Source organism: Struthio camelus, chromosome W, assembly GCF_040807025.1.
Source record: "Struthio camelus isolate bStrCam1 chromosome W, bStrCam1.hap1, whole genome shotgun sequence".
NCBI lineage: Eukaryota > Metazoa > Chordata > Aves > Struthioniformes > Struthionidae > Struthio > Struthio camelus.
In genome coordinates this window covers 18,821,261-18,845,644 of record NC_090981.1, presented here as the reverse complement: position 1 = coordinate 18,845,644, position 24,384 = coordinate 18,821,261, and the positions used below count along the sequence as shown (strand labels likewise).

General features: G+C 36.8%; 1 protein-coding gene across 4 annotated transcripts; it reads left to right on the top strand.

The window, feature by feature from the left end:
• Positions 1-23,205, top strand: LOC138060837 (long-chain fatty acid transport protein 6-like). Of its 4 annotated transcripts, XM_068925705.1 has the most exons (13): positions 14-271; positions 820-1,015; positions 4,326-4,372; positions 4,763-5,241; positions 6,191-6,403; positions 7,211-7,369; positions 9,122-9,246; positions 12,543-12,737; positions 14,174-14,264; positions 16,766-16,964; positions 17,412-17,509; positions 19,384-19,514; positions 22,465-23,205. In XM_068925705.1, exons 4-13 carry the CDS (start codon positions 4,764-4,766, stop codon positions 22,639-22,641), a joined length of 1,866 nt encoding a protein of 621 aa, XP_068781806.1. In that variant the 5' UTR covers positions 14-271; positions 820-1,015; positions 4,326-4,372; position 4,763; the 3' UTR covers positions 22,642-23,205. The 4 variants fall into 4 exon arrangements, with proteins under 4 accessions (XP_068781807.1, XP_068781805.1, XP_068781808.1 ...); XM_068925706.1 differs by lacking the exon at positions 820-1,015 and having other exon boundaries at positions 1-271; positions 14,219-14,264; XM_068925704.1 differs by lacking the exon at positions 820-1,015 and having other exon boundaries at positions 1-271.
• Positions 23,206-24,384: the final 1,179 nt, after the last annotated feature.

Below are 24,384 nucleotides of genomic sequence, written 5' to 3'. Positions count from 1 at the left end.
TCACATGCTCCAATACAGATGCAAAGCTGACAAAATAAAGATCAGGAAACCTGGGACATGCAGGTGACAGACACAAGCCTTTATCTGTATGTTTAGTCATACAGACACCACTGAAACACCATATGGATGTGGAGCTTCAGGAGAACATCCTCTACTGGATAAAATGAGCATATTTTAATTACCCATGCAGCCTTCCTATGAGTGATAAACAGAGCCAGGAAGGATCTAACTGAACACAGAATGCTGATCAAAATATATAATCAAAGTCGTGGTAAGGAAATGCTTATTTGGTGACATTACTTATCATTCGGAAGCTGGATAAAGCCTTAGTGGTAAAGTTAGATAAATGTCTGCATTTCTTTTATAGGTTATTTTCTCATTATTTATCACAAAATAGTGTTCACTATATGCATCTAAAATCAGATCAGATTCATTCCTTTATTTGCTTGCATTTATACATTTTTCTAAAGTCGACTTTGTCTCCCTGCTTCAATGAGATAGATATATTAAATAAATATATTAATTTTTTTTGTATTGATCAAACAGTACATTGAGCTTCAAAACTGAACTGCTGCTGCCTAATGATTAGCTTGCTTTTAAGCAAAGGCAGCACATTGTTTTACTGAAAAAGATAACGGAATACTGGAAAGACAGAATATTAATATGTAATTTTAGTGAATGGTTGTTTTCACTGCATTTGGAAACCTTTTCATTTCCTGTTCTTCATTATTCATGTGGTTGCCTAAATACTGAAAAATAGCTGATTGTGCATTTCAACATCATTGACTACTTTCTTAGTCTCTTGTGTTTTCCTTCAAGCTCAAGCCCTAAATATCAAGAAATCATTAAGAATTTCAGTTTTCATAAAAATCATGTTTCCAGTTCTTGTGATTGCAAAGGAAAAGCTGAAAAGAAGCAAAGAGGAAGAAAGCAGAGAGAATAAGTAAATAGAACTCCAGGCTTCCATAACTCCTTACTTTCTCGACCCCAAAAGCCAAGAGCCAAGAATAATAACGTAAGATTGGTGATCAATTTTCTTCAATTTCATTATGATTTTGTTAGCAAAATGCTGACTAAAATATTTTAATAATAAAAATTTCATAGTAGAGACTTTGTAGTGTAATACTAAGGCTATCAAAATGCTATTTCTACCTTGAAAATACAAATTTTCCACAGCAGAAATTTAGGCAGCTGGGTGGATCACTATCAAAAGTTCATGTCCAAGACTCTTAGTCCAGTACTTACTTCTAGTGTCATTGTAGTATTAACTGTACAGTCAATCACAAAAAGGGCAGAGCTCTCAGAAAACTAGGACACGCAGTTTACACCAGGGGCAACACACAAGGCTGTTTACATCCCCTAGTGATTGGCGCAATGCTGCCATCAGAACATTTTCTGGAGGGTCTTGACTTCTTTTAACCGGACTTAATGTTTTCTGTGGGGTTTCTTTCTCTCCAGTATGCCCCCAGCCTGTCAGAGCTACTCTGTATGTGCCCACTAAGCTGTGCTTGCATAGTAGGTCTGCGTCTGATGTGGCAGCTCTGTTGGTTTTTTTCCCCCCTTTTTTCCCCCCTAAGAGAATAACCCCAGGTCAGAGCCAAGAAGAGAGAAAGGGAGTTCAGTCCAAGAAGAGCTTGCAGTCAGTTTTCATTAAAGTAATACTTTTTGGCATAAGATCATTCTCATCTGGTAAGCGAATGAAGACAAAGGACTGGAAATACCAGATTGCCCATTAATTAATAAAACGCTGAGGGAATTACTTGGTTATTTCACGCTAATTGCTCAAATGCCCTTTCCAAGACATCAGGGAAAATATCCCAGAGCGCACTGACTCATAAGAATAAATAGGTCTATTTCTGACCGTGCAGGGAAACAAATCTAGGTATATGTGCAAGCAAAACTCCATTGTGTGAAATGTAGTCACAGGAATGCAAAGGAGAGATGAAGCAGTCCAACTTCAAGGACATTTTGACAGAGAGCCTTGTCAAAAAAACAAACCAAAGCAAAACTCAACAGTAGGTGCGACTGTAAGATGACGACAAAGCTTTTGCAAATCAAGGATGCATTTGATAAAATCATGAGCTCACTGAGCTGTTTGCAATTATGCCTAAATCTTAAGTTACTCATCAGTGCATTCATATGTGCATTAATAATTAAAACACTTTTTTTCCAAAAGGTACTATGCTATGAGTTTGTCTAAATTAATAAAATAATTCCCTGTCCTGAGCTGCTCCTTCTTTTGAACTGTGGATTAGATAGCTGTGCACATACATTTTCTGAATGTTTTGGGGAATCCTGCAGGCCAGGACTCAAAAGTAAGATACGCGGTTGTGCCAGGACATTGCAACCGAAAGCAGGCATCAGGCTTGTCATTATAAGCACAGGGAAGATCATGGCAGTGCGGCTTCTGGACTGCAGCTGACTGTATGACTGTAGTCTCACTCAGAAAGAGGCATACTCTTTCCTAATATTCACTCTTTCCTAATATTCACTGCTTTCTTCTCCGTCTATAGAGTCGACATTTTCCCTTTCATTTCTTCTGTTTAACCTGGAGATTTCTGTCTCATGGACAGTATTTTGCTTGAACAAATTAATGAGGACAGATTGGTGGGCCTTTCCATGCACATCCAGCTGTGAAAAGGGTGAACCTAAATTAATTCTGAAAGAACTTTGGAGACTAAGAGTTGTTTCATGTAGTCCAGTCTAGTCTTTGTCTGTTTTACTATACTACTAATTCTCACTTATACACCATAGCTATATTTGGGCATAAAAGTCACATAAGAATGTTACAGCAGGTCTATTATTTACTGAGTTTACTTCTGATCTTGGCTAAAAGAAAATTAAGGCTGCTTCTAGTCTTGCTCCATCATCCCTTTCATTTATTTTCTTACAAAATTATGTCTATGTGTTTATTGGTTCAGTTTATAAACTCTGACTTTTTTCACATCCCCTGGAACTAAATTTACTGTTTGGAGCTATAGTGAATCTTGCACAATTGTACAAAGTGGCAAAGGGAAATTAATAACTGCTTAGAAGCCACAGTCAAGGAGAACTCAATAGCGATGAATGGTATGAGGTCTTCTGTGAGTTCACTTGGCCAGACAAGTAAGTAACAAATATTCTGAAAAAGCCGAAAAATAAATATGGCAGCCCTATAAGTAAATGACATGGTGTTTCAAGGGCATATCTACTGTAAGGTTAATTTTGAGCTAATTTCATTTTTTTATATATTAAAGAAATATTTTAGCCTGATATGTGACCTGACAAATCCCACCGTAAAGGAGAATAATTGGGAAACTTGAGGTTAAGTAAAATCGTCACTTACAAATTAGAGAGTTCAGAAAGAAGCCTTCTTGTTTTTAATTTTTGTTAGACTTCAAAGTGTTATGCATGACATACTTTAATTTGTTTTATATCTTTGTATGCAATTAATGCCACAGCGTTTTCATTTTTAAAGTGCTCTTTTACCCCTACAACATTACAGAGGCTTTACAGTATATACAAGATCCTATTTGCTGCAAAAAATCTATGAGCTTGTATATTCTTTAAATATTGTTAAAAATGTAAACTAGCTTGAGAAACTTAGCCCTAAGTAAAGCTTGTCAGGAAAATATTTCTAAACTACAGAGTGGAGGCCACATTATTTAGAAAAGCCTCACAGACTGCTTAAGTGTTCCGAATACTACACTGACATATAAAAATGTTTGAAATATTTGTAGTAATCATGGCTGAAACTTTAAAAAGGAGACTGGTGAATGTTATACATTTCAAACTGTAGGGGTCTTGCATGATCTTTAGGACTCTCCTTCTAAATACTCTTGGAAAATATGGCAATTAATGATTGAAATATTTTAATGAAGTTAATAACTCCTTTGCTCTAGAGATATTCCTTCAACTCTTAGTATGTGCTTCTGTAGCAGTAGATTCATGATTTTGTTTTAGACTTCTGGGTAATATTGTAAATAATACAAAAAAAAACCCACAGCTATTAACTGCCATTTACTACAAATTTCAGAGAATTCTAGGTGAAAATTGGCTGCTTTAGAAAATGCAGAAGGGTCACCATGTGTCATCCGAAATTTGTGGATGTTCAGCAGACTACTCAAACCTACTATCTGTGGAGGATTAGAGATGGCCTCAAATTCTACCTGGACCATAAACAAAGGCAGTAAAAGAGAAGACAGTAAAAGAGTAGATATAGTGCAGATATTTGGTGTATCTTGCAGATACAGGGACTTAATATACTGTATAATATGCTTTCATAACATACATATAATATACGTATGATATTACATGATTTAACTGTTTGTTTCCTTCTTTTTTAGGATCTGCCCTGGTACAATAAATAGTCTAGACAGAATCCTGACTTCAGGTTAAAAAACTGCGTACCATTTTTTTCCTGTGTTTATATCTTCTGTTGTTCACTCTTCAGACACTTTTCAAGCTTCCTAATTTCCATCTTGTATTTAATTGTCAATATCTTAATCATTCTGCTGTCACACTGGCCACATTTTAACAGATTTTTTTCTATCTGAATGAACTCCTCTGTTCTTATCAACTGTACAATCTTCTTTATTTCCATTTTTTCTGTTCTGGGACTCTGGTACTTGGTAAACTCCAAAATGGCATTTTAAAGAGTTCTCAAGGTAATTGGTGGAACTGTAATGAGATTTTTGTCTTTCAGTCTCTATCTTCCTGAAACTTGTTACCAACTGTATAAACACACTGTGTTTTATAACCAAACTATTATTTCCCTCCCCAGCATGCTATACACGTGGCTTTCAACACTTGCTGGAGGAGCACTGGTACTATATGTCTCTCTGAAGATATTTTTCCCATATTTCTGGGAGGATCTTCTCTACTTCTTGAGACGGAAGAGGTTAAAAGCAATAACAAAGAAAAGGGCAAAAAATGGAATTCTCTCAATAATTCATCTGTTCATGCAGAGAGCAGAAAAGATTCCCCATAAGCCATTCATCATCTATGAAGGGAAGGTGCATACCTACCAAGACGTAGACAAGAGAAGCAACAGGGTGGCCCAGGTCTTCCTCCACCATGGGGCTCTGAAAAAGGGTGATACGGTGGCCCTGCTGATGGGCAATGAGCCAGACTTCATCCACGTGTGGTTTGGACTGGCCAAGCTGGGCTGTGTTGTGGCCTTTCTCAACTTCAACGTCCGCTCCAGGTCTCTCCTGCACTGTATTAATAAATGTGCAGCAAAAGCACTTGTGATATCAGAAGGTAAGTCCTGTGTCTTGTTCGATTTATTACTGACTTCCTACTGCTTTATGCATTTTCTTTTAAATAGAAAATAGTTCAAAGCTTCAAGCACTTCATATATGTATACACATATTTTGGCTATAAAAGAGGGGAAAGTGATAAGTTTGTTTGAATTTGAAGGGTATAAATACCAGAAATATGTGGAATTAATCAGCATAATAAAAGGCTTCAAGCTGAAACTCTCAAAGTACTGCACAATGGACCAGTAGAAACAATTGTGCATCAGAAAGGGAACAACCTGGTGAGAAACTTTAGCAGAATCTCATTTCCATTTCTATTTATTGGCCTATGTAGATATAAGTCCACTGACTCCAAAAAGACTTGTGTTTCCTTTGTAAGTGATTCCTTTTCAACTAACAGCTTGCACATACAAATTTACAATCACTTTCACATCGCTTAAAATTAGTTGTCCTGAGGTAACATTGCTTGGAGCAAAGAGTACAGTGTATTGAGCTATCTTTCTGACCCTGTAACTTACATATTATGTAATATTGAACAAAATTTAACTCTTCTTTTCCCACCTTTGGGAAAGACAGGCACTCCCGAGTGGCACAACTTCCATAATTCACACATGCGAATTATGAACCCGTGAAGGATCATTAGTTGGTATATCAACCATGCTTTAAAACATAAATGCTATAACATACTGATTAAAATAAATCTGATCTTTTAGTATCATCAAGTAAGATCAGTGAGTTTAACCCATTACAGTTAAAATGAGAAGGATAGGGAAATTAGCCTTCATGAGTATTTTTTTCACTATCCATAGGACCTCACAGGTGGGGTTATCTTGATGTGTGGAGTGGTAGGTTCACTGTATGTGTGGGAGAGCACGTAACTCCAGTGCAGGTAATCAGGGCTGTAATTGCAATTGTTTCAATACTAAACATATATTTCTTTACATTGGCAGATTGTTTTGGAATGATAGAGAAGGAGTTTATTTTCCATCTCATGGAAAACAATGTTACTATCTGGCTGATGAGCACCAGTTCTCCTTTCCAGCATGTTGGTACTATACTGGACAAACTAGACAAGGTCCCTGATGACCCTGTTCCATCTCACCTTAGATTTGTGACTAACCAAGGAAACACAACTATGTATATCTTCACATCGGGAAGTACAGGTGAGGATGTGTGCTAAGAACATACTACTGGAACTACCTTAGAATTCATGTGGCATAAATTTGGAGCCAAGACAGGCACACAAAAAGATAGAAGTTAAATTTTTAAGTCACGACAGTGAACTGCACAAGAATTCATTTATTTAAAAGATATTTTTGCCTTGACATAACAAGGGCATTAAGTCCAGTTAGAGAACTTTTGCATAGATATTCCATGGCTGATTTTAATTCCTTAAGTATAAGGCCCGTAAAGTCAGTCTCTAGCAGCTGCTCAGATTTCATAGTGTCAAAATTGCACAGATCTATACTAAAAAGAACTATGGTCAGCACATGTGCTTGGGCCTTGGGGTAAAACTCTTCCTCAGTGATTGGCCTGAGTAATAAAACTTCACACTACTTCACTGGGAAAGAAAGGGGAATTCTTCCTCCAGCCAAGCCGGACAATGTTGTAAAAGTTATTCCTATTGCAAATAGCAGCTGAGCGGCACAACTCTTCAGAACCTTTTCAGTTCTTGCTTTGTGGTGAGGGAACACTGTGTACGCAGGGAATCTGCATCTGCTTGTGATGTGAAGGGACTTTCCTTCCCAGACAGAGAAGAGGACATGATCAAATAGCCTTAAAGACAAACAGACCAAATAAGCTGATAGACTAAGAAGACACAGTCCTGATCTAAAGGCTGAAGGATGGGACAGGTGCAGGCTCAGAAAAAGGGATAGTTCTACTTGTACATTCCAAACAATTCTGAACAGCAGCAAAACTGTGAATGCAAACAGCACATTTATAATGTTTTCCTCTCCTCACTTTGACAGGTTTCCCAAAAGCTGCTATCATTACTCACCTAAGAAGCCTATCTGCCTCTTTAGCCTTTACTCAGTGTGGGGCAGTTTGTCAGGATATTATGTATGTCACTCTTCCTCTGTACCACATCAGTGCTTCTCTTCTCGGCATCGGTGGATGCATTCAATTAGGTAATATTTGCTCTCCGGTGAAATTTCATTAACTTTCATTAACTGACGACCTCAGATGCTTTGGTTTCTTACAAATCATTAAGGGAGTTGTGAGGGCAGGCAAGGGAAGGGTAAAGAGAAAGAGGGAGAGAGAAAAGATGATTTGATCTAAAATTGCATGCTGCTTGTTACATACTTTTTACTAAGTCTCCCATGTGACAAAGAACACAATGAAGATATAGTTCACTCTATATTCAAAAGATTAACAGCAAATACAATATAGACAAGACAGGAAATACAATACAGACAAGAAATACAATATAGAGATGTGCTGAATACATCTCTCCCATTCTATTGACATGCCAGTACATGTATAACTGTCAACGCTGTATCATTTTATTATTTGGTGAATGACCAAATTATGTTTTGTAATTATTTTGTAATTCATTATGTTTTGTAAGTAACAAATGAAGAGTTGAATTTGTGGAAATAAAACACATAAAAAGGGAAGTGGCTCACAGTCATCACCTTTCTTGGATGTAAAATTGTGATAAACAGAAAAAAAAAGGAAGGATCTGGTAAGGAAATCTTTCCTTAAAATATTATTTCCTCAACTATGCATTCCTACTAACTTACAATATGAAATTCAGTATCTTAAGCATTCCTCTATTATTTTAAATGGTGCTTACTGTAGCTTGAAGATATTTTAATGGATATTTACTTTCTGAAATCATATCATAAACATTTGTGTACTCATTCCTAGTAAGCATTTGCTATTTATGTAAATATCAATAAACCTTTTTCAGAAATTTTATTCTATGCCTGCCACTTCCTCAACTGGAAAATAGTGAAAAAACAGAGATCTTGACCATGTTATAAAAGGCAAAGTCTCAAAATGTAAAGCCAGATCCATAGCGGTTTTCTAGGTATACACCCTCAACTCTGGGTGTGTTTTTCTCTGGTTAATTTTTATTAAAAGACTCGACCTGTTTAGTTTCTGTCTTACATGAAAACAGTTTTCACTCACAGTTAGTGTATAATGTTCCTGTGTAAAGTTTTGTTTGATTGTTTCAGCCTTTCCTTTACTCGTATGACAAGTAAATTAAATAAATTATGTCTCTTAAAATAAGAGATAAATACTACCACTTCTTACACAAATTCAGAAAACTGCCAGCTCCCTTTTCCCCCATGCCAACCTCTCTTTTTTTTCAGACTTACACTGGTAACAATCTTGAAAGAAATATAAAGGCTTTGACCTATTGCTGGAAATTGGAGACCACTAAAAGGTTGTAACAGTTTGTCCTAGCTGAAACCTGCCTAACTAACACCTAATGATCTATATAGCATATGACTAAGAAGAAAATATGGCCACAAGATTTCTTCTGCAGTTTTACATAGAAAAGAAAGAATGGGGTAGGATGCCTCCTAATATTTCGATTTAAGTGTGAAATAAGAGGACAGCGAAGCAAAAATTTCTTAAGATGAAAAGCGTCATTACAAATTTGAGTATGAAACTGGTATGAGGGGAAATCAGGTTTGCAAAGTACAATTAATTCCTACTCCTTTCTCCTTTTCATACTGTAAGTTTTTAGATTCTAGTCAGAAATCCAAGAAGAAATGCTCCATCATGCTAGGCACACTTAACAAAAAGACCTTGCTGCGAATGGCTTACTTTTTGCATTAGCTGAATTAAGAGTACGTTGACTTTTTTGTGGAAGATAGAATAGATTGTAATGGTTATTTTTAATTTCCTTGTTTGTTTTCATCATCTAGGAGCAACTTGTGTTTTGAAGAAGAAATTTTCAGCAAGCCAGTTTTGGAATGACTGTAGAAAATATAATGTAACAATGTTTTTGTATATAGGGGAGCTTTGTCGTTACCTTTGTAACCAGCCCAGTGTAAGTTCTGGTTTGTAACTGTAGCTTCAAAACATAGCAAATCTATATTTTAAGTTATATGGATTTACCTATTTCTTGGTGGTATAGTCCTTTTTATGCTTGACAGTTTTCTTCAGAGTATACAAATATGCAGTCTTTGATTGCTTGCAAATATAATGGAGTTACACAAGGATAAACCAGGCAGGACTGGACAGTTATGCTCACATACTAGCTTTAATCCTTCTATAAAGCCAAGCTTGTTTAGCTTTTCATGTGAGTGAAAATGATAACGCAGGGCAGGTCAGTAAGGAAAAGGTAAAAGCAGTATTATCAAACCCGATAATAACATGCAAGTAAGAACCAGATTAAATGATTAACCATCTGCCCTGCAGTGTTCCAAACTAGCTACTTATTAAGAGAAGGTTACTTTATCTCGTATTTAATATCTGATAAAAAAATCTCTGCAGGACTTTGAAAGTGTTGAATGAGTTGTTTATTTTTCTGAAAAGAATACATTTACTTTGCTCCAACAGCACCTTTTGCTTCCCTGCTGTATATATAAGGATAAACCCACCCTTATAAAGGCATGCCACTACTAGTGCGGTAGAAAGTCTTGGTTGCCCCAGGATAACAGTACTGAAGGACATGGAGATAAATCTTGATCAGATTTAGGACAAAAGTAACATGTCACTGAGCGCAGCAGCAACAGAAAAGCAAACATGTAAGCCTGAAAGCATTTATTATACTTGCAATACTTGCTTCTGGATAATGATGGAAAATTACTAAGATTGGTTAACTGTCCTCGTATTATATTTGGGAGTTTGGAAGTTGCTGAAGGGAGGTGGCAAGAAGGATTCCTACCTACCACAGAAAACATCACGTACAAGTACGAGGTTCAAATGCTGTCCACCTGCGTTAGTTAGAGAATGGCGCAAGGACTAGCAACAAAGGCACAACCGAGTCCATTAGCTCATCTGAACAGAGCCTTATTGTTGTGTGGTCCGGATGTGGGAAAGGAGTCAAAGAGAAAAAAGGCATCATCAGACCATAACCAAGCCAGGAAAGCTGTTGGCCAGAACTCCAGCCCGTACAAACATGTTGTCAGTACACAGATCAAACAACAAAGGAATGATTAGCCAGGCCAGACTAGTTGTGTAAAGGTCTCTTCTGCAGGAAAAGGCAGGAAGAACTTTCTTTATTTGGCTCAATGACTGGAATTTAACAGAGAGGATATTGATATTTAACTGGCAACTAGTAAGAAGAGTGGAAAACAGAAAGCGGGCCTAGCTAAGTTCAGAGTGTTGAGGATGCCAACAGAAGTGGATCAGGGTAAAGGCAGACTCCTATCAGAGGGATTAGATACTATGCTGATCCATAATGTAGTGTATCATGCACATTCTTCCACAGTGAGACAAGCCTGTGCAGGCTAATAAACCAGGCAGCCACATTTCACTTAGCCTCCTCTGCTGTGGGATGCCAGAGCATAGCCCAGTCCTGGTGCTGCCCAGATCAGGGCTACCTAGAGGAGGGACTGCTCGGAGTAAGCTCCCTCTCACATCCAGGGCACCAGGCCCTGCTTCCTTTCACAGAGCATGAAATCGGGTAAGAACATGGATGGGGGAACCAGGAAGCACTCCTGAGTTTCTTAACATAGACATAGACTCCAGAAACCTCTCTGACTAGCACATATCTATAGGAAGGTTAACTGGCATCCATGTACCTATCAGAACTAGTAAGTGTGAAATCTGGTACTCCACAGGAACTAACACAAACAAAACAAAATATTTGCTGAGGAATGTTTTTACAGAGAACCACATAGCTTTTAAAATGAAGATAATCTAAAATTCAGAATAATGCAGGGAAGTCTTACAGACTCTGTTATATCAGAGACTAGACAAGGCAATCTTAGTCGTTTTTCCTAGCTCTACAATCTCTTGAGCTCCTGAAATTTACTCAGTCCAAGTCCTACAGTTGCACAAGCTATTTTGGAAAAAGAAACATTGTTTCATCTTGAAGCCTTGCAGCATAGAAGAAGGGTCAATATCAGCTATCAAGTAACTACTGCAGCCTGCCCACCATCTGGTTCATAATTGGGTTCGATCACATTGACGCGTGCCACGCTATTCCTTGGGGTTAATCGTCACAATTGCAAAAGAAAGCAGGGCTGGTTAAGCGGAAGAAGGGAAATCTCCATTCCTGGTTTTAACAAGTGAAAGTCAGCCTGCATTACAGCTTATTGAGGCAAAACATGTATAATTTATCTGTCAGAAACGCAGTTCTGGATCAGATGAAATTGTCTGTTAATTGTCTATCTGACCCTATTAGAGTGAGCTCACAAAACTATTTCATACAAATATTTTTAAATGTGAAAAAGTAAGAATATTGATTCTATTAAAATATTTTGATATGATTCTTAGGTAAGCTATTTCAACTTTCCATTTAGAAACCACCTTTATTTTATTTAGAAATCAACTATACTATACAATTTTCAAAATTCAAAATGACACCAGAAGGGAAATAAAATGCACTGATTTAGCTTGAAGAAATCACTTTGCTGGACCTGAAATAATTCATTTTCTACTTTCTGTTGTTGTTCATTCAGGGAAGTAACTTAATCAATCAGTTCTACCTACCTCTCCAAAAAAGTGATGTTTTTTCCATGGTCAGACTCTTGACTCCACTTCTTACCTGGAGCTTAAATGTCCTTAAATGTGCAAGGTGCTGAGCAGTCTGGCTCAGTGCCGAAACTATTCGCTTACATAAGCATCTGAGTAGCATGTCATAATAGTGACATAGCTGATGTGTAACAATGACGTGTTAACAACCACATTTTGACTACAGGTCTGATTGATAGGAGCTTTGCTGAATATGGACTTCATCACATGTAGAGCTGACTATAAGCTGTCACCAGTGTTTTCTAAGATAGTATGTTCTTTATGTAATCGGTTTGGAAAGGAATTTCCATTCTATGGGAAATGGCACTATTTACAGAATATATGTTCACATTTCCAACATAAGACGATTCTTTTAAATTTTGTGACATAGACGTCTGATAGAATTTGGAAGTGAAAACGCAAAGGAGAATGATAGGAATGAAGAAAAACTGTTCACATTTTATGAAAATCTTTCAACCTTAGGCAAATAAGAATTCTCACAATTTTCTGGTTGATTTTTATAAAACCAATACCGTCCTGTGAGCGTGTTTGTCAAGTTGCATTATCTAAAGGAAAACTGTTCTACTAGGAAATTTTAGATCAACTCTACATATTTAGACCCCTTATCTCAGTTGCAGTGTATTTCTTTTTGGCTGTTCACAGAAAGAAGGGGACAGGGTTCACCAAGTGCGCATAGCTCTAGGAAATGGCATAAGACCTGCTATCTGGAAAGAATTCCTGATGAGGTTTGGCCCAATTAAAATGTTTGAATTCTATGGATCCACAGAAGGAAATTCTTTTTTCTTAAATTATACAAATAAAATTGGAGCTGTGGGCCGTGCTGGCATCTTTTCAAAGGTAAGTGTCAGCAAGTCAACCAATCAACTCCCTTTTCCCCTTCCCCCTCCCCCCCTCAAAAAAAGCAGGTCAAACAAATAAATATGTAAGAAATTATATAGTCAAGGAAAGTGTATAGGGTTTACCTAAAAGAAACTGCTTTTCATGGAAACCAAAACCTTAGTTTTACCCCCTCCGTTGACTCTATTCTCTGAGCGTACATTGTGAAGTTAAAGTATACAGAAGTACAGAAGTCTACAGAAGCTAAAACTACAGCACTCATATAACAGAGATTTCCCCCCAGAACATATGAAAAATAACCCCACTGTATAGAAGTGCCTATGCACAGGACCAATTAAAGATAGTTTTAACTGAAGTTTTTTTGTCATCCTAAAAACTCAATATATATTAAGTGATGAGGCAGAAATCAGTTTTGATTTGACTTTTGGTATGAATTAGGAGATATACACTCCAGAACAAACTCTTACACAAATTTACTCTTTGATTGCATCTTGATTCATTAAAACTCGCATCACGCCTTGTTCTCTGAAATAAGATAAGCAGAAGAGCCAAACACTCAGAAACTCATCAACCAAGAAAGATAAATATAAATCTCAAAATATCTGAAATATAAACTTCAGATACATGAGTATTGTTGAAATTCTCATTTGAGATACACATCTTCCACTCATAAAAATGCTTTTACAGTCTCAAATGTTTTTCCTATTTGTACAGACTCTTTCTGAATCATGAAAATTAAACTACAATAAAATATTGTTCAAATGATACTAAAGATTCAGATCAGTTAACATCAAAACCAGATTAATGATTTCCAAATGATTTCTGCTTTTAATCTGAGACGCTGAAAATGCCTTCCCCTGGCCATAATAATAACTCTGCAATGCTTTTGATCTTTTAGCAATCTTAACTATGCGGACAGGGGATGAAGGCAGGAAAGCCTAAATCAAACCATTGTGCTGTAAGTTTCCACTTCGATCTGACTGGAGTAATTTTTGAGATGTCTGTAAATTTAATTTGGATTTTTTTCAGAGAATCTTCTCGATTTGCATTCCAGTAATCTTAAGCCATTACTTAGAAGAGGATGGAAGTTTTTCAGCAAAATCAACAGTTTGATCAAAAGCACTGTCCTATTTTATTTTATATAAATAATGTGAATCAGAGCGTACTCTAAAACAATGGATTTCATTTCTTCTCTTCATCAAGAAAGGAGACAATATTTTCATCTGTATATTTAATGTTGCTCACCACGACACGAATGTGTTCTGACAAACATCTGATTTCTTCCCAGTAACAGTGTCAGTATATTTCAGGCTGTTCCAAACCTTCCAAAGTTAATAGGGGATTATCTGTTATTTTAAAGTAATTTTAATCAGACCAGCTGGAAACTGTGTAAGACTGTGGGTTTTTTAAGTATGCGTATGCATTCTTTTATTTAGTTCCTATATTCTTTTGAATTGTTGAAATATGATGTCTGGAAACAGGAACTTATGAAGGATGAACATGGAAGGTGTAAGAAAGCACCCATAGGTAAGAAAAATTATTAGTTATCTATTAATTAACAAACAACTCTACCTGGTGATATTTTAGGGTAAGGATTAACTTAACTCTCTGCTCTGTGTGCAACACAGAGCAGTGTGCTTCTTGACATAATTAAACATTGAAAATTATATCGGGGAAACATCAACAGATATAGATAATACATCTGTATCAACAGATCTGTATCAACATATATAAATAATATCAAAAAATACAATCCTGTAAGAGTGTAATCTATACTCAAGGCTCAGAATGATTTTGCTCTCACCTGCAGGAACGCACATTTGAGTTCCTGAATAAATAAAGTATCTGAGTATTTCTGTTTTTTCCAAATAAAATGGGCAAGTAACTTATAGATAATATTGTATTTTGAGACCAGATGCTTTCTAATCTCTAAATTAAGAGTTTTGAGAAAGAACAAAGTGCCTTTACAAAATCTGCAGGGTATTTTTCACATTTTTACATTCAGCAACTGAAGCAGATTTAACTATTTAATGCCAGAGTTGCATAGAATCTCCAAATCCTACTTTGAATAGGACACTAAATCAAAGAGCTGAAGCTCTCAGATGGAAAATAGCACATCTTCACAGCTGAGAGTGTCACATTTGAGAAAAACCCAGAAAAACTGCTCTAACAAAAGGCATAGTAGGGCAGCTTAGTAAAGTTACCTTAAATCTGTGTGTGTGTTAGTATGTGTGTGTGTACGTATGCATGCATCTATGTTTGACAAAGTTAACAGTTCTGGGAAAAAATCTTTAACATCTCTAGCTTTGATAAGGTAGATTTAACTATCATCAAGATAAAGTTCCAGAAGTCAAAAAAGGTGCCTTAGCAGCTGAGCAAAATAATATTTGCAATAATAACATCAAACCTCAACGAAACATAGTAGTATTGGTACTCAAAGTAATAATCATTATTAATGATTTCTGAGACTATATTATTTTTTGATAATATCTAAACTGAGCAAAAGTGATTTTTTTTCTTGAAAAAAGGCTAGGTTAAAAACTGGACAAAATGTCTTGCTTTCATAATGAAATTGGTAAGATGCACTGGTTTCAGGGCACAACTAAAACAACTGCAAATTTTTTTGATTTTTACATGTATTTTTAAAACAAATTTTGCATCTAAAGCCATCAATCAACGCAAAGTGAGACAGCAATGACTGTGAAGTCCCAAACTGGAATAAATAATCATCATGTAAAAACGGCTAGACCATTGGACAATTCTTTTTTTTAATTCAACATCTTTAGATGGTTTTATTCTTTTGTTATAAAGCACACATCTTATTTGCAGTGGTGTGAGTTCCTCTGGACTGTAATATGAGCTTTCATCCCAGTTTCCACATCTAGAGTTCAAAACAACAAAGAGGATTTCATATAAGAGACAGCTATGCAGCTATGAAGAAAACTATTTGTTTGAGAAACATCTCCATACATCTCCATTTCCTTCAACATCCTGTTGAAGGAAAAATAATAAAAAACTTTGGAAGCTGGAAATGTCTTTTAACCTCAGAAGCAGACTGGGAAATAAGCCAGTACCTACCATAGACATAGAACAATGAAAATGCATTTACAAGGGGTGTTCCGAGCCAATTCCAGTGAAATTAATGGGATTTTTGCCCTTGATATAAATGGGATTCATACTGTCAGCTGTAATGAGTGCTGCCCAGTAGGAAAACCCAGCAGACTCTAGGGGCTCCAGGATGTTCTTCGGAACAGGCACACCATCAAACTTCTCACCATGGCCTCCAGCGTGCGTTCCCCACATTGACATCATGCTGAGAGCAGTAACAAGCCTGTCCTTTAGAAAAACACAAAGCACAAGAAGTCAGACACGGTGTTTTGCCTCCATGTGTGTTGTCTGACTACCAGCATCCTTTTCAGATGACAAAATAGTTGTCCGATCCTTGGCAAACGCTCTTCCAGGGTGAGAGAAGAACATTGGGCAGGCTGTGAATAATACAATGGAAGAGTGGAAAGGTTCTTGGAGGAGTACCTGGAGGGATTCTTGTAAGAAGAAAATATATTTTAGTTCTGTTTCCCTACACTCCAGAATGAAGGACAAGCACTATCAGGGGAACAGGCTTCAGACACTGAAGCCGAAACCTTCTGGAAGAGCCCAAGAGGCAGAAACATGCAATCCTGCACTCCATGTGAGACTTTTGGGATGACATACTATCCATTCAAGTGCAAACAGAGAAGAATAAATGGTGGAAAAGAATCTTATGGAGATTTCATTCATAATAAGTGGATTGGCAGGCTCCAGGCTGACAAAGCTCTTCCCTAAGGTCTAGCTTTTCAGGAGAGAAGGAAGCAATATTATGTTCCCTCTTCCACTCACCTCTTTCTGCTGCTCAGGAAATAGTTATGGAAACATAGCAATAAGATGAATAGAACAGATGTGGCTTTCCAAAAGATTTTCAATATGATACTTTATGTTCTAAGTACTTCATTGTAAATACAGTTTTTGCCTCCTCCTTTCATGCCCTGCAGGTGAACCTGGCCTTCTGGTTGTCCGGGTGACACAGGAAACCCCATTTTCTGGATATGCTGGAAATAAAGAAATCTCAGAGAAGAAACTCCTGCGTAATGTGTTTGTGAAAGGAGATGTGTACTTTGACACAGGAGATCTCCTGGTGATGGACCAGAATGGCTTCCTTTACTTCAGTGACAGGGTGGGAGATACTTTCAGGTGAGATACAGAGTTACCAGTTAATCCAGTAAGATGGAAGGAAATCAATTTTCCTTGAAGGACATCACACATATACAGGACTGGATAGCACAGCTCAGACCAGAACCTTATGAACACTTTTTTGGTTTTAACAAAACCATTAAGGATCTCTTCCAGGGTACAAATGTTCAGACCCCTAGAATAGTCATGGTGGACAATTTTTAAAACTTGAGTCAAATGGCACTTCCTTTTCTTTTAAGGCTGGAGGTTCAAATTAGATGGCACTAAATCAGAACTGGGATTTCAACTAAGATGGCACTAAATTAGAAGTGGTTTTATCTGTCTACACTTCTCAGTTAAGAATAACAGTAGTCTACATAAGCAGTAGCGCTCCATCACACATAGCCATTTATAGAATAAAAAATTGTTAGCTAATATATATGTTATTTTAAAAAATATTTTCAACAGATGGAAAGGAGAAAATGTTGCCACTGTAGAAGTCTCTGAGATCATTGAGATGATGGATTTCGTTCAAGAAGTCAATGTTTATGGTGTAAGCGTAAAAAGTAAGAATCCTCTTACAGTTTGTAAATATTAAATGAAAGTAATAATTAATTTTCCTACTCTGTCTTTTCTGTTCTTATACACAAATGCACACTTATATGTAAGGATATCAGTGGAGTTAATTGGGAAATTCAGGCTTTCTTAAAGTGCGTTGAAATTTCTGTTTCAAAGAAACGGAGTATTTAATAAAGATGACACGCTGAAAGTTTATAAGGAACAACAGAAACATTTGGTTGAATTGAAACTCGTAACACAGATGTGAGAAATACAAAATTATAAACTATAGAAGACTTCTGTTAGAGTAGAGCCTTTCATCTGAAAAATGCTAAACCAGGGAGCATACTAAAACATGACGTGTGAAAACACCTGTCACCATCTCATAAGCACAGTCCTAGAAGATACCTATTTTTTTCACACTTGGAATGCTCCCAATGGCCTATGGGGCTCTATAAATGTACAATATCAAGCTGAAAAGATGTAGGCCACTGAGTTACAAGCTGAGGTGAAAAAGAACTCAGAAGATGCATCCCCTGCATGAACAGTTTGAGGAGAGCAAACTCTTATGGCATTGAATAGCTGTTCTGTGCTTCCCATGGATGAAAGCAAACAAAATCCAACATTAAAAAAATCCTGTCACTTGAAGAAGCAGCTAGCAAGATACAAGCTATTACTTAGCATCGAGAGAAGGGAGATCCGGTGCATTCAAAAAGAAACAGGATATATGAAAACTGAATAAAAAGAAGGCCAAAATCTGAATGGCTGGCCAGCAGGTGGCTAGGAAATAGTAATGGAATATGTTCATTTGGGGGAGATGGCATCCTCCTTCAAGTGGACACAAATAAAATCGAAAACTCACGTGGATAGCATACCCCATTCTCAACAATGATTAGAGCTGACAAGCTCTCCTGAATGGCTGCAGCTATCCGGAATTTTATGGCAGAGAATAACATGCACCATCAAAACAAATCCCCTAGACCTTAAGAATCACATTCATCCTTGGCTATCTTAAACTGCTTTGAGTATTAGTATAACAACATGATGGTGTTTCGTACTTCTGAATCAACTTGAGTCTCAAAAACTGCCAGTCACCAATTAAACAACTCCAAGTTAATCTCCATGAAAAGGGAACGCCCACATTTTATCCTTTCAGTGCCTTGATCACACCTCAAAGCTGCTATTTCCCTCTGGACAGACTCGATCCTGGCAGCTCACTTCTTCTAATTTAAATGTTTTGTCCATTTGGAACTTTCACTTGTGTGTGAATAAAGAGAAAGTAGTAACTGTGTTTGTTACATCTTTCTTAATAGGTTTTTGTCCCTGTTTTCATGTAGAACATAATGTACTGCTTGTAATTTACTATGAGGCATTTGGCACTATATTTGTTACTAATCTGCCCACGGAGGAGAGCAGGAGCCAATTACTCGGCACTGCTTATACAATGTACAGTAGCCATTAGAGTTGGTATATACCACAATGCATATTCACATGTGACCACATACTCACTAGTCTTCGTGGAAGTGCTTCCAGCTTTTTATTGACTAGTGGTCACTCTGATTTTAGTAGACCACTATGTTAAAAATGGAAAGATTAAGCAAGGCAGGAAGGAGAGTTAGCAGCCAGCTTCAGCTCTACAGAATTCCTAATAAAAAGAAGATGCTGAAATTTTTTAATTGAGTAAAAACCCTGGAAGTAAGTAAATCTTCCAAAATAAAATATTTTTTATCTTCTACTGAATGATGCCTGAGAGGATAGGACAGATACTACAAAGGCTCAAAATCCTTGCTGACCAAAGCTAAATCCCTCCAGAAGTGACAGAAGATACCTCTTTCATGCAGATAACTTGTGTTTGTGATAATATTTTTCAATGCCTTTATAGATTACGAAGGAAGAATAGGGATGGCAGCTATTGTACTTAAGCCTGACCAACCCTTTGATGGAGAAAGACTTTACAAGCATGTTGTGGACTTCCTTCCAAGTTATGCCCAACCACGCTTTGTGAGAATCATGGTAAGACAAATCAGTTGTTTGCATTTATCTTTGGTCTGATCTGGAAATTGGTCCCTATAATTGTGGAAAGTAGAAAGTAACTTACAAACAGTTTCAAGAAGTCAAATGCAAAAGTAATACTAAGCTAACATTCAGAAAAAATTATTCTGAAGTAATTACTTGATGAATTAAAAATATGTTTTGCTTTATGAATCCATTTGCACCTAATGATCTTAGATGTGCTTAATAACTTCGCAAAGTCATATTTTCCTTTCAAATTGATCACCTTTAACCAGCTTGTTTTTGCCAATGGATGACAGAGCAGAGACACGAGTGATGCTACACCTAAGAGCATCCACCTATGAAAAGATGACTCAATCCATTTAAAACCTTTTCCTAACACGTTTGATCCTGAAGTGATCATTATTCATTATTACTGACACAACATCAAAGAAATACCTAGTACTTTGCAATAAATAGCAAGATAAATACTCTTCAGTGAGGATCTCATAATCAAAGAACCAGAATGCGCCCATATGCTCTGGGGTATAAAAGTAGATCTGAGATACAAATCTTTTCCAAAGTGCATTTTAAAAGTGAAGGGATTACATCCTTTGCATGCTCCCCACAGTATGAACTCGTGCAACAGGACAAGAAAGTGTGAACTGCAAAGAGGAGGAAAGGCCCCCATGTTATATTTTCTGAAAGTTTGCAGCAGACAGCTTTCTGCTGCCAGGCTGTGCTAAGGGGCGTTCCACACTTCTCACTCTTCCTGAATACAGATGCTACGTCTGAAGGCCACAAGTTGGACTGAGAACAGGATGGGAATGTAACACAGAGTGAGATAATATAACACAGAAAGAGGAGAAAGAGAATATTATTGTTATATATTTATTTGAAGAGATAATATGTACATTTAGAGGGAAGTACGAGTATTGAAAGAGTTTCAAGAATTGAGGAAGGTTCATTTTTTAACTAATGGAAGCTACTGCACTAAGTAAAAGTATCTTTAAATACTCTCTTTAGTGCCTAAGGACAGCACTGCCCTCTCCTGGGAAAAATCTTTGGAACAGATTTGTCTTTATGTTTTTTTTCCATACCCAGGAAAAAAGCTATGAGGAGCTCCACTGCCTACGCGATCTATCATCGAGCTGTTTAAACTTGATTGAATTTATATGTTCTCTGAGAAAAGCTTTTTTTGGCTAATCGAAGGAAGCTATCTAGCTAAATCATCTTTGATGCTGTTGTTGAAAAGTAAGATATTGCCAGTAATAATTAATGGATATCTAAATATCCATAAAATCTCAGTAAAAGAGATAAAACCAATTTTATAATAAAATCAAAAAGATTTAAAAAATTACTTTAAAAAGCATCCTAGTGGAGGATAATAGAAAATTTCTAAAGGAAGAGCGAAAATTTTCTGAGTGGAGCTGGTCAGAAAATAAAGTCCCTTTTCTGGGGGGAAAAAAAAAGAGGAACGGTTCATCCTAATCAAGAGTGAGAAATAAAAACACAAAATTCCCATGCAAAATTGGATTTCAAATAAAACCTGTCCTAAAAATTTTTCAGCTGTCCATACACAGGCTCCTTCTAATTTGGCTTGCAGACCTGGTCAATTTTGTGAAAAACGGAGCAAACGAGAGCATGAACTGTTTTTCTCAAACTCTCTGACTCTAAAAATGAAGCTGAGGCCCAGAGAGAGCCATGCAGAGAATTAGGATACTTGGAGGTAGCAGATTATTTCTAGACTTTTGCTAACTTCATTTTCTATGTGGAGGAAGAAATTACAAAGAGGTTTCTGAGAGCATCCAGGGAGTTATTCCAGTTTTGTGTTTTTGTTCTGTTCCGCCCTCCTTCCCCCAACAGTATTTCTCTGTGTAAAACTCCGACTTTCTACAAATAGCATCAGGGGATCATTTCATTAGAAAAATTCAGCAATCTCTATTCACAATATATGTTTGAAAATACTTAATACCTATTTTTATTAAACTTTTCATCTTAATCATTGCAACTTTTAAAATAACCACCAAGAAAAGATGTTGGCTACTCAATTTGAAGCAAGCCCAGTTGGTAACGATTGAATCCTATTACCATCTGGCAGCTATTCAGTGCTTGTGTGAAATGACTTGGTGGTCTAAGTGTGGTTCCTATCATAAGTGCTGCCAAAAACAGTGAATTAACTGGCAAACTTACTAGCAGTCTCAGCTTGAAAGCCAAAGATTAAATGATCTGAGACTTCTGACTATAGAGTGGCAGGGGGAAGAGGAAATTAGTTATATTACGGATCAAGAGGAAAAACAAACAGGACCTGAAAAGTTGCCTGTTTCAGTTTGAAAAGAAAATTAAAATTTTGGCTACATTGAAAACAATGTACAAGTAAAAATAATGCTTAAGAATAAGGCTTCTTTAACTTTTCCCGTAATAAGAGCCACATTTTAATAGATTAATTTATATATCGCTTCCGCTCTTGAACACTGACTATCGTGTGCAGACCAACTTGCTCTTGAACTGGCAATTGTAGAACTTCGGTCCAGCAACTGCAGCAACTGCTTATACAGAGAAATAACACAGGAAGGTATTTAACATATTTGTATTTAATGTCTTAAATGCAATTTAGCAGCTGGAAACCAGAGAAAGGCCAGCACCATAAAATCAGCCAGCTCTCTGCAGACCACCACCAAGTGTTCCATAAACTACAGATTTTGTGATCAACTGCATTAATGAAAGTTTAAAAAATGCTTATTTTAAAACAGAAACTTGTGAACTTGAATGTGGCTTTGATACAGAATATGAAATAAAAGCTGCCTTTAGATTTAGGTTTCACCGCATCTGTGAATCAGATCATTCTTTCTAACTCAAGCCATTCTACAGCAAAACTGTACAATCTATTTTCTTCAGTAACTGTATTTTTTTTTCAGTGATATAAGCAGAAATGGAATGTTGGACTTTACTCAAATTGTTTCTTTTTTAGGATGTTATGCAAATTACTGCAACTTTCAAGCATCAGAAAATGCATCTGGTGAACGAAGGATTTAATCCAGAAATTATATCTCAACCACTGTATTTCTTACATGAGCCTGCATGTTCCTATATTCCTTTGACAAGAGAGATATACAAAAAGGTGATTTCCGGTGAAATACGTTTATAAAGCATATATACAAAAAATGCTCTACAGCACAGAGAATAAATTTTAAATATATTCCTGCACATATTTCAACAAAAGCCAATATACCGTATTTGTTCTAAAACCGTAAAATAATCAAATTTTCTCATTGTGACAGTTTGTTCCATCATAATAAGACAGAGCCACAATTGTTATGCATATTGCTTAAGCTGCACCGCATCTGTTCAAATTATTTCCACTGCTCACACATACAAATTTTTGTCTTACGTTTCTCAGTGATTCAAATTACTATTTTTGTCTAAGCTACCTGCGGCCTAACTTAGTTGAATATCTGACTCCTCCATTAGCTCTTAATACTGGTTCTGCTTCTAGAATGCAGATACTTGTAATAAAATTTTAGATGAATAATGTCATAGACATTAATGAAATACAAAATAGGCAATCAGAAGCATAAGCAAAATACTGCACTAGCAGTTCATGTAGACTTCTGTTCAATGGTTGTTAATTATAGCGCGTGTATCTAATTGCAGTATTTTATGTTATGTGTAATTTCAGATTTTTATGGGAAATAAACATACAATGCTGAAGTATTGTTACAGTATTTAATTACCGGCATAATTCACAACTTGCCCCAGAACTGACACAGTTTAAACTATTCACAAAGATTCATCCATGCTGGCACATGACTTCTTCCTTTACTTACTGATTGTCTTACACCTGAAATGGAGTTCACGTGAAAGGAGAACAGAAAAGGCGATAACTTCTATAACTTGTTGTCTTCCAGCTTTTGCTGGAAGCGAACACCTAGAATTTGTTAAAAGGTGCTACAAAGATTCCCTGGCAGAAGCAGATCAGAGACTGCAGTATTAGCACATCTACCGGATGGACTAAAATGTTTGATATGTACTTTAAATATTTGACTACATACAAAAATCAAACAAATCCATACTTAGGCAAGCGAAAGCATCTCTGTAAATCTTCTTAAATTCACATTAGCTTTCTTTTGTCTGGATAAATAATATAGCTATTGTATTAAGGTCTTCTTCCCCATTCTTTCCATTTAAAGGCTTGCACAGTTAGCCTTTTCCTGAGCATAACATGAAGCTTATTTGTTCCTAGGTTTCAATAGGTACTACTACTACCACTGCTACTATTACTACTGCCGTTACTACTGCGTAATGCTTTGAAACATAATAACTGATCAGAACACTATTGCTTCCTATTGTGCAAACACAGAAGAGACTCTGGTCCTGCCCCACAAAAGCTCATTATCTAACATAAGAAATAATTTGACTAACAAAAAAACTTGGCTCTGATCATAAAGGCCTGTGATCCACCGTGTTCCCCAGCAGACAAAGTACTATGCAGTGTGTCTTTTAATATCCATTATCATGCCTCTGCCATTCCAGCCTCTGAGATGGACAAGACCTGGGGGACAAGACCCGACACGGCAGGTGGGAACGGGCTGCCGGAAAGCTAGACGCTGACAATTAAAACGAGTTTTACAGAACCAGAAAGTGGCAGCACCCTGCATATAAGCATGGCCCCCTGAGATCTCCCATGAGACTCACAAGGGTTCTGAGCTCGGAGACAAGCAGAGCTCCGTGAGCAAAACAGTCTCAGAAGTCCCTACTTGTACGAATTCACCATTTGTGGATCAGGAAGAATACTGAGCACAATACGGGGTCAAGGAGGGCCCAAGGACCTGCAAGGGGTTGGAATTTAATGTGCGACTGTAAATCACCAAACACTTCCTATGACTGCAAT

What these genes read in the sequence shown, in the direction of transcription:
- LOC138060837 (XM_068925704.1), top strand. Translation starts at nt 4,764, where the DNA reads ATGCTATACACGTGGCTTTCAACACTTGCTGGAGGAGCACTGGTACTA. An exon ending in AGCACTTGTGATATCAGAAG is followed by an intron (nt 5,242 to 6,190) that starts GTAAGTCCTGTG and finishes TTACATTGGCAG; the next exon opens with ATTGTTTTGGAATGATAGAG. An exon ending in AGGGTGGGAGATACTTTCAG is followed by an intron (nt 16,965 to 17,411) that starts GTGAGATACAGA and finishes TATTTTCAACAG; the next exon opens with ATGGAAAGGAGAAAATGTTG.